This window comes from Eleginops maclovinus, chromosome 12 (genome assembly GCF_036324505.1).
Source record: "Eleginops maclovinus isolate JMC-PN-2008 ecotype Puerto Natales chromosome 12, JC_Emac_rtc_rv5, whole genome shotgun sequence".
Classification (NCBI taxonomy): domain Eukaryota; kingdom Metazoa; phylum Chordata; class Actinopteri; order Perciformes; family Eleginopidae; genus Eleginops; species Eleginops maclovinus.
The window spans coordinates 14,982,375-14,994,606 of record NC_086360.1 but is presented as its reverse complement, the minus strand read 5'-3'; the positions used below and the strand labels follow the sequence as shown (position 1 = coordinate 14,994,606).

General features: G+C 40.4%; 1 protein-coding gene across 7 annotated transcripts in view; it reads right to left on the bottom strand.

Annotated features, from left to right (window-relative positions):
• Positions 1–232: 232 nt before the first annotated feature.
• pde4d (phosphodiesterase 4D, cAMP-specific) overlaps positions 233–12,232 on the bottom strand; it is a 153,316-nt gene continuing 141,316 nt past the window's right edge. For all 7 annotated transcript variants that reach the window (XM_063896944.1, XM_063896943.1, XM_063896945.1 and 4 more), the window contains 9 exons: positions 8,200–8,293; positions 7,764–7,939; positions 7,485–7,583; positions 7,225–7,389; positions 6,839–6,938; positions 5,348–5,502; positions 5,143–5,265; positions 4,157–4,339; positions 233–4,071 (listed from right to left, as the gene is read on the bottom strand). In XM_063896944.1, coding sequence (XP_063753014.1) covers positions 3,547–4,071; positions 4,157–4,339; positions 5,143–5,265; positions 5,348–5,502; positions 6,839–6,938; positions 7,225–7,389; positions 7,485–7,583; positions 7,764–7,939; positions 8,200–8,293 — 1,620 coding nt within the window. In that variant the 3' untranslated portion in view covers positions 233–3,546. The remainder of the gene's footprint in view (positions 4,072–4,156; positions 4,340–5,142; positions 5,266–5,347; positions 5,503–6,838; positions 6,939–7,224; positions 7,390–7,484; positions 7,584–7,763; positions 7,940–8,199; positions 8,294–12,232) is intronic.

Below are 12,232 nucleotides of genomic sequence, written 5' to 3'. Positions count from 1 at the left end.
ATTTATTTGTCATGTCAATAATTAAGAATACATATATTTAGAGCAGAAAAACAAGAAAACATACAGATTGCGTTGGGTGTGAGAAAGCAATCTTTTTGAAAATGTTCTTTCAGGCTTTAATCTGTTTTTCTCTGTGAAACAAATGTATGGAAAATCCATCCCACACTTAACTCTTCGTCATTTTGGTGTACGATATTACCCTCTGAAACAAAGACACGAAGAAACCAGTGAGTAGGCAGAATCAACCCATGCTTTTATTTAATCCATTGCATATAAAAACTTTTTTTTCATTATTTTCATTTGTTTTTTTACATAAAGTTGTATGATCTACAGTGCTATCCAATAGACTGCAATTAACAAGGAATCCATTAAAATAACATTTTAATTGTCCTGTGAAACTTCCAGACAAGTTGGCATTCTAAAGACATAACCCAAAAAATAATTGTCCTGAAGACCTTTTTTTAAGTTACAGTTTGTGTTTTCCTTTCATACCATAAAAAATAGAACACATGATGATAAAAGAACCCACTGTTTCCATTGGTCCAGGGCTGTTTAGAATCTACAGTATGTGTGTCAAAATAAGAGTCCCTGTTTTTTTGGACAAAGATGCACTCAAACCCCTAACCCCCCCAAACCCACCCCTCACTACAGAAATATACTAAACCCCTTCTCCCGTCCAGGCAGAAAGATGTCAGTGGTTTTGGATATTGCAAGTCATGTGAGTGAAAGTGTGGGCCGAGCATAGATAAGCAACACACCGTCAGTGTTTCAGCCATAATTAATGCAGCAGTGGCTGAACATGCAGATGTGTCTCAAAGACTCTGTGCTTTGTAGGCTATGGTTGAGCAGCGTAACACACTCCTGTTGCACCCCATTCAGTGTTTGTAGCTGTGACACACCCACATGCATGGAGACGACACTGCAGTACCTCTGCACGGATGCAGCAAAGTCACTCCCGTATCGTTTACATCCGAGCAGTTGTGTCACAGTGCGAGTGTAGTGTCAGGGCGTAAGGAAGTGCCAGTTGTTCACACCAGGTCTACAGCAAATACGACCCTTGGACATCCGGCTTTAGGCCACACATCACTCAGGTAGTACATCTATGGCTTGTGATTGACCTGAATCCTGCAAGCTTCTGCACTGACAGCACATTTTTACCCAGGAACACATTTTGATAGAAAAATCTGTGTTTGGCTGTGAGAGAAAAAGCAACATTTTCAAACTCACAGCAGGAGATCAGGCCAACCCAAGCCAAGAGATCCACTAATGCAGCAAAAGAGAACTAGGAAATAAAATAGAAAAAAAGGCTAAAGTAAATGACATGCTTTGAATTTAAGGCACAGCCCATGGGCCAAGGAACAGTTTCTTTAAAAAAACAATTTGGCTTTCCCCCTCTCTTCACTGAGCTACTTCTCAGGTAAGCAACATGTCCATGGATCTTTTTTACACCAAAGCTCATCTTTTATAAACATTCTCTCAACAAGAGGTACTTAATACAGCCACACCATCACCAAAAGGGATGATAAGAATCGACCATTTACAACAAACGGCATTATGATAGTAATAACATTAATAATTATATATTATATACAGCACAATAAATATATGTTTGTAAACAGCGATAAAACCAGAACATTTTTTACAGGTAAGGGCATCGGGTGAAGATGGAAAAAAATAATCTTGGCACAAAATGAAAATTAACTTTTGAAATGACAAACACTGCAGAAAAAGCAGTGTGCAGTATTTCAAGTGTTTTTTATTTTATTTTTATTTATTATTTTTTTTACATTTGTGGGTTTTCTATATTTTATGTACACAGAGAGAAATAAAAAGGATTTTTGAGTAACTGCCAAGCCTGCACTGTGGTCTATGCTACAGTCAAACATTTACTGTACCACCTTTATATTGCAAAAAATACTCGAAAATTAGAAAAATATACCAATAAATAATAGCATCAGGTGTTAAGTGAAAATAAAAAAAAAACATGAAAAAAATAAGCGAGTCTTGGACGAGGTGTAAGACAGCACTAGTCTAGTCTAAATATTCATGAGTGAGGGGTTTGGCAATTTAAAACATTACAAATATTAACATGGTGATATATGAATATATCAGTGCATCAAGTGTATCTACGTAGAGGATAGTCTTATCTGAAGACTATGCAACGGAGCTGATTGTCTTGTCGAAAACAAAGACAGCAACTGGGTGCAATGGGATGGCAAAATGAAATAAATTCATGCCGCTGAATAGAAAACGAGTTGGCTGAAAACAAGCAGCTGATGGAGACGTGCACATCACTGTAAATGAGCGAAATATAAGAAAGGACAGTAAAAGCTTTCATAACATTGGTATAAAATCACCCCAGTAGTTTTTAATCACCATTACTACAGTATTTCTGTATACTCCACGCACTAATCAAGCTTCTAAAAAAAGGTGCTTTTTGTATCAACTACAAAGCATTGCATTGTCTCAGGATGTGTTCAAAAGAACTGCAGGCAACAATAATAAAATATAAAGGCTTCATCCAAATAAACTTTTCAAAGAAAGTAAAGCATACAGTAACGTCCCGTCTCCTTCTCAGTGAAAACTCTCACCAAACTCATAGTTGTAATGAATCTTTTCAAAGTTTCACTCACAGGACTGACCGAATATGGGTATAGTGGCATGGTAATAGTAGTTTAAATGCTATTGGAGCAAGTGCAAACACTCCTAATGTAATCCAGCTGTGAAGATACCCCTTCAAAACACTGAATATCTGTGACACATGTCTTCCCATTGGTTCTCTCATCCGCTCTGCTAAGAAAACAAAGCCTAGGATTGCAAAAGTAAATTCTAGAAAATATCTGAATCTTACATACAGTACGATACAAACATTAAAGAGGTGTAGGACAGCATCTCAGCTGTTCAGATTTGAGCTTTGTATCAGTCAGGATTTCAAGGAAGACTTCCACATCAGAACCGTGTCTCGAAAAGCTCCCCGTGTGCTGCAGCTTTCATCCCTGCGGCGTCCCGTCAGGTTTTCAGCAGAACGGCAGCATATAATGCCTCCTAATTCTCAGATGGGAGGAAATTACCTAACCGAGGGGGAGATTCTCCTTGAACACACTGATAACTACTTTATAAAGTATGGGCACTTGATAAAACATAGAAATACTGCTAAACTTTCAGGCAATGCTGAGCCGAAGCGGAGGGAAGGAAAATGTGATATCATGTATCGTGTGAACAGCTCTGAGTCGACTGAGAGCTGCTAGTCCATGTACTAAACTTAAGCCTGTAAAGGGGAGGCGTAAAAGTGAAATAAAGACACACCACTTTAGTACAAAGGGGAATGGAGAGGAGTTTTCCTGAGTGCAAAATAACTTGAAAAAGTACCGGTGTCTGAACGAAGCTGACAGGAGTGGCCAAGGTGAAGAGCAGCGCACGCTTTGGAACCATAAACAAAGATGTATAAAAAACACAGACAAACTCCACGAAACCCAAAAAATATTCTATAAATAATCATCTGTCATTACTAAGAAGAACAGTTAATCAGCTGCTGTCCAGACACTGCTATGTGTGGGGGGGTTCCTCTTTCTCCTCCTCCTCTGCTACCTCCTCTTCCACCAAACAGGTTTGTGTGCAGGGTGTCTCCCCCTCTTCCCCTACCTCCTCCTCCTCCCCCTCATCGTCCTCCCCCACCTGTTCGTCCAAAGGAACCTCTGTAGATTCAGAGTCCTGCGTACAGAGAGTTTTCGAGTCAGTGCAGCTGTTTTCCTCGTCTTCATCTTCCTCCTCCTCCTCTTCCTCATCCTCCTCCTCTTCTTCTTCCTCCTCCTCCGGCTGGCTGCCGCTGTCTTTCTCAGTGTCCGACTCCCCGTCCTCCTCCAGGGTGAGCTCAAACTGGAACTTGTCCCCGCCTGGAGGTCGTGAGCCATCATCGGGATCGTCCAGGGTAGGAGAGGGGCTTTGGGGGATGGTGCTCTGATACCACTCCCTGTTGTCCTCCAGCGTGTCCAGGATGTCCTGGGCGTCCGGGTGCACTAAGTCAGCCCACGTCTCCCACAGAGGGTGTACGATATAGTCTATAAAACCCACCTACAGGATGCATGGGGGGGAAATAGGTAATTTAGTGTGTGACTATGCACAATATGCATGTACAGCAGATCTGTATGTGTGTTACCTGGCTCTTTTCTACAGAGGCGTTGTGTTTGTCACACATAGGGCTGATCTCCATGCCTCTCTCCCTCTCTCGGTCCCCCTGGCTGAAGAACTCCTCCATGATGCGGTCCGTCCACTGCCGGTACAGTTGGAGAGGCTTAGTGGGGTTGCTCAAATCTGCACAGTGCACCATGTTCTGCAGAACCTGAATATAACAAATGAAAGGTTAGAAAAAGGGGACCATATAGCACGAGCAGAGGGACACACAAGGCTCTGTCAAAGCATCAACAACAGCGACTCTTGCAATCCTGTGCAATAAACCTGCAACGTGCAAAATAAACACTATCTGAGGTTTGTACGGCACTCTAATCACTTTAATGTAGAAAACACTTATTTTTATAAATGTCCCAACCTTTATTCTTTTAAGGAAACAATACTTCAATGCGATCAATGTAGCTTATTTTACTCAAGTGAATGCTACTTATTTTTGGCATGGTTGTGTATATGTCTTTATTTTTATTTGATTACTGAGTGGTTCACTTTTTTATTATTTTATGTCTCAATTTTTCCCCGGCTATTCAACTTTTCCCAGCTGTGGGACTAATAAAGAATTTCTGAACTAAAAGGCAAAAATCATGTGAGTTTAATTACATTTTCGGTAAATAGATAATTGCTTAAAGAGCTGAAATACAACTTTTATCTGGTTTTAATGCATGGAGTTTGACTTTGTGAACTTTGATGCAACTCATTTGTGCTTCTGACTGAAAATGGAGAAATGGGAGAATGGAGGAAGCTGTGTTGCAAGTTTTCAACACATTTTGCTGTGTACCTTTCTAGAATAACCAGGAGGCCCTAATGATGTATGTTTATATAGATGTGAACTTGTTTTAGAAGCCCAAGTGTATCCGAATATGTAAGGGGACCCCAGTATTCTTTGAATATCCATGCACATCAGCCAAACAGAGTGATAAACATGTTGCTGTTACTGATAGTGGACTTTGCTCTGACCTGTATCCTGTCGGAGTAGTTATCCAGCAGCAGGACACCAGAGCTGGTCACCTTCTTGGTTTCCACCATAGTTTTCAGATCAGCCAGTAGATTCATGTGCTTTGACATGTCTGTTGCTAGCACCTGGGAAATATTGGGAACAACCATTAGTAATCAAAAAGTGATGTAATTACATACAACTCATTCCACTTATTGTTTCACTTACAATGTCAATGACCATCTTTCGCAGTGATTGTCTTTGTTTTTTGGTCAAGTTTTGGAAGATGTCACAGTTCTCCTCTTGTAGAAGTTTGAAACCGACTGCTAGATGGTGGTTCTCCAACACCGACGAGTCATTGTACATCAGCGCTAGCTCTGAATCTGCATAGAGGACATCATTGATCATTTATGTGATTGTTAAGAATTAAAATAACTTAAGAAAAACATGAAGTTAGCAGAATCTTTCCACCAACAAATATGTTATTCCTTTGCCTTGATTATTTTGTAAGAAAATACTATTTAACAAGGTATACCTTTTCAACAGAATAAGGAATAACTATATGCTAAAAGGTCCCTCCAAATGTATATGTGCTACAGTGACGCCTGTATCATCCATCCCTTGCTCCGTGAGAGACATAAGAAATCCCCAGCATGTTTTCTGCTCAGAGGTTTCCCCACTCTGGGTCATTTGAAGGTCCTCTCGCTGTATTTAGATTTTCCATTAAGATGCATTAGTCTTGGCCTCAGTGGAGCAGATCAGCAGAGGGAAGAAAGCAGATCCTGCTCTGTCGCTTTGTGGCTGACAGAAGATCAGTCCTAACTAAGATGACTCACACTGCCTTTACTTCAGGGAATCCCCATTTGGGCTTATGGGAAGCACAACACATTTTGCGTGTTAAGTGTGTGAGACTATGTTCTCATACGGTTTTACTAAAACCCTTATGCAACATACACATTTGAATGTTTAAGGCGATACTCAAGTGGATTTAAACTCTGTTTGTTTGTTTTTTCCGCAAAATATCCCAATCAAGGCCATGTTTGTGGCACCTCCAGCCGAGTGAGTCAGTGAAGGCAGAGGGACATCAGAGGTTCAGTCTCTGGCTTGAGGACACTCCAGCTACCAGCACATCTCCATGAACCCTGTAAACCTGGGTAAAGGCTCAGTTCACCCATTAACATCGCTGCCCTTAGTAGTATATTCTCATGCAAATAGTTCAGCTTCTTATTTCTTGATTTTAAGATATCTTTGCCTTTGTCTTTATTTGTCTTTTTTTAAAGACTACCACCTCATGAAGCCAACAACAGTCTTTATAACACATAACATGCAAACAAAGATTTCCTATGCAGTGTGTACTACTACATTGATGTCTTTGGGACATTTCTTTTCTCATGAAAAGATGTTAGTCTGAATGATGTGTGACAAGGAGAGGGTATTATTGTGGACGACTTTGATTACCCCACTGAACTTCTCTTTCTTGGAATCACTGGTCAAAGCCACCACATAAGACAAAATAAAACACTAATTGCTTTTGCCATTCACGTACAGTATATATGCATCATCTGCTAGGGTGTGCAACTGTGTGTGCCAGGCTAAAGTGTGTGTGTGTTCCCACCTGGGGATCACAGTGTGAGTGTGTGTTGCTGTCTGTGAGTACGCACTAATGACACTGCTGAGGCGCTGACGTAGCTGCTAAGACAGTGCTATATTTAGACTCACTGGTGTTGATGAGGAACTGGTTGGAGACGCCAGGATGGTCCACGTCGTGAATTGCACTGGCAAAGATGGCAGCTAGGATCTCGAGGTCTGTGAATACAGCCTGAAACAAAAGAAGCGAGCACAGAGGGGAGGAGGGAGGGCATCAATCAAATCGTTGGACCAAAATAACCTTGCAAGTAAGAGCCATTGATTGGACTTTGAGCAGGAGTTTGATGGAAGCTGACTTTAGAAGTGTGGACTGCTTGCTTGTGCGTCCATGTTTGAGTCTGTGCAAGTATACATTAACTTTGTGTGTGTGTGTGTGTGTGTGTGTGTGTGTGTGTGTGTGTGTGTGTGTGTGTGTGTGTGTGTGTGTGTGTGTGTGTGTGTGTGTGTGTCTGTCTCACCTCGAGGGCAGGGGTGGATAGCAGCACGTGAGTTGACTGGGTGACGTCAGCAGCATGAATGTTGTTATGGTAGGCCACATCACCATGATAATGGTCTTCTAAGGTCATCAGGTATGTTATAAAGGTGTCAAGTGGAATTTTAAACGTTTTTAACAAGTCCCTCTCCTATAAACACAATAACAGGAGATATAAAACATGGTCAAAACAGTTTCAATATCCAATAAGCATTCATACAAAAGTAAGTAAGAGATGGCCCTCACCTGGAATATTGTGTACATCATGACTGTCAGTGGCCTATTCCCAGAGAACTCTGAGATTTTAAAAACATTAAGGCCCCATTTATTCACATGCTCCAGCTCCTGAAACAGGAATTATAGACACAATTAGAAACAAACATCCCACATTATACACTACTTTTCCTTCCTTATTAAAAGAGCCACCAACCCAAAGTCAATTTCAGAGAGTGGCTGCATTTATGCGAATGTGTAACTTATTTTAGTAGCTTCAGTTTGTGTGTGTATGGTGTTTTTAGGACACACCTTAGCAAGTTCATCCTCTGTTTCCGTTTTGACTCCAAAGCGAGCGATATTAGAGTTTGTGAGGCTGGAGGAGTGTTGCAGCTTTTTCACCCCGCTTATCTGTGACATGGGCTTGTTCTTTTTCTCCTTCTCTTTCTGCGTCTGAGGGGTCGGCATCTCCACTTCATGTTGCTTGTCTGGAGTGATGAAACACAAATGGCAGGTAAATATGAGGATGGTGAAGTAGATTATTGCATATATGATTGGGTCAATGTTGTAGAGGTTCAACCAGAAATCAAAACCAAGTTTCAGAAAAAAATATGAATCCTGCATGTGTTTTGCCAAAAACAAAATATGACACCACAGACTGACACTGACTTATTTTCATCTTTCAAGCATAAAGAGATTTGTATATTATGTTATTCAACCAGTGAGTCTATCATGTGTCATAACTCACCGAGGAAGGTGCTGGAGATGAACTCAGACACCTGGTTCCCAGAGCGGCTCATCTCTGATAGGTGAGTCAGCTCCCTGTTCAACATCCTTTTGAACTGAAAAAGTGACACAAACAGAAACACAATTATAATTGTACAATAGTGCAACCATACGCTTACACATATTGAAATAAATATTCCCAAATAATGCAAAGAAATGGCTAACACCATTCAAGAGCCAAACACACTATGGTCATTTGACTGTAACAGTCCTCAAAAGAACATCATGAGGCCATGACTGGAAACCCTTTATCTGTTTGAAAACACATTTTCATGATGCCAGTGAAGACATCAAATGATTTAATCAACATGAACTCTCCTCTAGGCTGCAGCTGCAAGACAGCAGCTCACAGGGTTAGGGAGCAGGGACGTACGTAATCAGGAACCCACTTAGTAGTTTCCCTCTTTCAATATCTGTTTTTCTCTGCCTGCTCCTCCCTGCCTCCCCCTCACCCAATTCACTCTTCTTTCTTCTGTGTGCCTAATTGAAGTGGCAGACCAAAATGTAGCTCTGGGTTTTGATTTGAGGATCAAATTGATTGATTTTAAGGGAGAATGCTTAAAATCAGGGATCTTCCAAAGTGAGTTAGAAAACGAAAAGACAAAAGCATCTCCAACAAAGTCATTGCATTGTGAAAATCGTTGTGACTTTGGTCCAAATGCATAATTTATGTATATTGATTAAGTATACATCAACATTGATCACTTCAAATAGACCATTACTACACTGCAGAGTGCTTACTGCGCAATTGAGTATTGACATTCTATTGAATAACACCCACAGGCATTCATTGGGTGGCTTTTTAAAATGGAGACCCAAGAGGCAGAGCACCATCTGTTGTGTGCTTTTGACAGGTAATAAGAGCCAATAGAGTAGAAAAGCGACAAATGCGACATGTGGAGATGTATTTCCTTGACACACTTTTAACAAATAATTGAAATGACAGTGAGATACAATCACTTTAATAAATGTAAGGAAAAATATATTTGATTTTTTAATTATAAATTGCAGTTAACCTAATACTTCTCATAACATAAAGAAATGTGCGAGCAACTCAACAACCCAGAGGATCTAAAAAAAAGTCTAAAAACTGTTACTGTTTCATTCCATGGAAGAGCAATTGTGGCATAAAAAACGTGAAATGAGCGAGAAGTACAAAAATGTTATGTGCTTTAAAATACAAATTAACTACATATTTTTTCGCTGTAACTCCAAACAGTTTAGGCGTTTTAAAGTACAGTTTAAGTACCACCATCTCTCCCTATCACAGATACATCAAAATGGATGATGGATCCAGAAATGTCACACCTTTAAAGCATTGTTCAACGAGCGGCATGTTGGCGAAGAGCTCCAACATACAACCCTGCATCCAAATCTGTGTCAAGGATTAACCGAAGTAACACAACAACACTTCCGCTCCCTGGAAATGAATGTAAACAATCATATTGAAATAGGGGGTAGAAAAAAATACCTGAATAATAATTAACATTTGACCAATCTGAGACAGCCTCTTACCTTTATATATCCCCAGGACACAGAGAGTAGATAATTGACTTCAGGCATTTTGACAAATTAACTAAATAGATCCACAAAGGTTCAGGTATACAGCCCAGAATACGCTAGTGAACAAAAACAGTCTGCAGCTGTGGACAGTAAAAGACTTCAACCTGAGGAGACTTCAGAGCTGCATTCAATGTCCATAAATGAAGCATCATATTCCTGTCCTGCAAATATCCACAGAAGTGAGCCCATGTTCCGGAAAGCCGAGGAAAAGCAGATTCTGAGAGAGGAGTGGTGGAAACATGCAGCAATCCAAATATCCGATGAGAGTATATCGTGACCACACACACTGGGATCCACATGACATGTGCATGCGCACACACTCACACACATATACAGGACACACATCTGAGGTTGTGAATAATTGATGGTGGTGCGGATGCTTGGTAGATGCCAAAGCACCAGGGCAGCAAAATAAATGCTGTCAACAGCTCCTGCCGGCCTGCCTCTGTGTGTATGACACAAGCTCGCATGTGAAGAGCACAGGCTGCTGCTCTCACTGTGTCAAACAACAGCAGCAAATCAGGGCCAAGCTATGGAAGAAGTGTGAGATCATCATCACCTCTGATTGGCTTATATTGAAACAGACTTGAGATCACCTGCTGTGTGATTGGCTGGGACTGAAGTCAATTGAAAATGTACTCCTTCACTTTCCTTCCATTCCTGCAGTGCAGCGAGAAGTGGTTTTGCATTTGCATGTCTGTATGTGTGTGGACGCACAGTACATATTTTTTTGTGTAGGCAAACATGTTTACATAACATTGCATGGTTTGGGTGTGTATGCTTTTGCATGTCGACTGTCCTAACCCTCTGTGCAGTATGATGTACAATAAAAGGTAACCTCATTCAACATGATACAACACTGAGGTCAGCTTTCAGTGTTCATGCGAGATGAGTCACAGAAACATCAGTATTGAGATGATGTTCTTCCTGAAAACCAATTAATCCGGCAAAAAGAGTGAGCGTCACGGTTATCTGAAAGCTCTGTTTCCACACATGCTGCTGTGTGTCACTGAGCTCAAGAGGTTGTTGCTTTAGTCGTAGACAATGACGGACCATGGACTCTGATTGAAAGAGAAGTTTTAATGGAGCTGCATCATTGGTAACAGTACGAATGGTTCTCTAAAAAAAATCATCATGAGTAAAAACAAATCTACTTAATAAACTTATTTTATAAATCTGGCAGTTATTTCTACTGTCATTTGTCTATCTTCCATTTTTAAGGTATAGTAATTTAGAAGATCCTTTTCAAGAATATAAAATAAAAGAACATTTGATCACACATTATAGCTCAGTAAAGCCCGAAACATGTATATGTATATTATATAATCAATATTATATGCTATAATGATGATGGGGCATTATGACTTTACAAATCACAAAATATAATAATTTTAGATTAATAAAAAAACAGCTTTTGATTCTATACAGAAAAGCAAAGTTAAGTCCTTAATCTTGGAAGTATTCCTTTCTTTCTCTTAGTGTGTGTGCGAGCATCTGCGCACATGCCGTGTTATGTGTATGTAATGGTCCAGTGGCTTCACCAAAGGGACCAAACCTGTCTCAGCTTACTTTACACCCCACCTCTACAGTCATCCTGGTACTTTGAGTAATTTACAGCTACACTGGAGCAGATGAGACAACTGGTTAACTGACATGCAGTAGCTTTGATTGACTCTGAGCCAAGCAAGCCATCACAGGCCCAACACACACACACACACACACACACACACACACACACACACACACACACACACACACACACACACACACACACAGTATACACAAATATAACACCAGCAGATACCCTTCCTTTCCACACATGCTCCCTCTCCGTCACATACACATATTGATGTCCAAGCAAAGAGGTGTGAACACAACCTATTGGGTAGGAATTGGAAAGTGTCACACCAAGCTAAGCTGTGACTTGTGTGTAATTTGTTTTTCAGCAGAGTGACTTAAAATATCCTCTCCCTTTCTGTAAATAGCCCACAACACCTCCAGAGCTCTGTAGCATTTATTTCTTTTTTGATAGTTTACATTTACTATGGTGGCAGACGCCCCCCCCCCACCCCCCTCTTTACAGTATACAGAAGACCAGGAACTCTAATTGCTGTCTCACTGACTGACAGTGTATTTGCTATCCAATTCTGAGCCCAGCAAAATGTGCAGAAGGAAATATAGAGTATTTAAGAAGTTAAATACTCATGGTAAGCAATGAGACATCAGATCAAAATATTAAAAACAAAAATCGTACGATATTAAGATTCATAAATCAAGAAAACAGCAATTCTCATCATCTAGTAGGAGTAGTGACAGCAGTAAAGAAATCCAACCCTCAGTGAAAAAAATCCAAAAGATAAAACCTAAGCTAAAGCTACTGAAGAATGACTTTGACTTGCTATGAGACTAAGCATTACAACAGAATAATGACA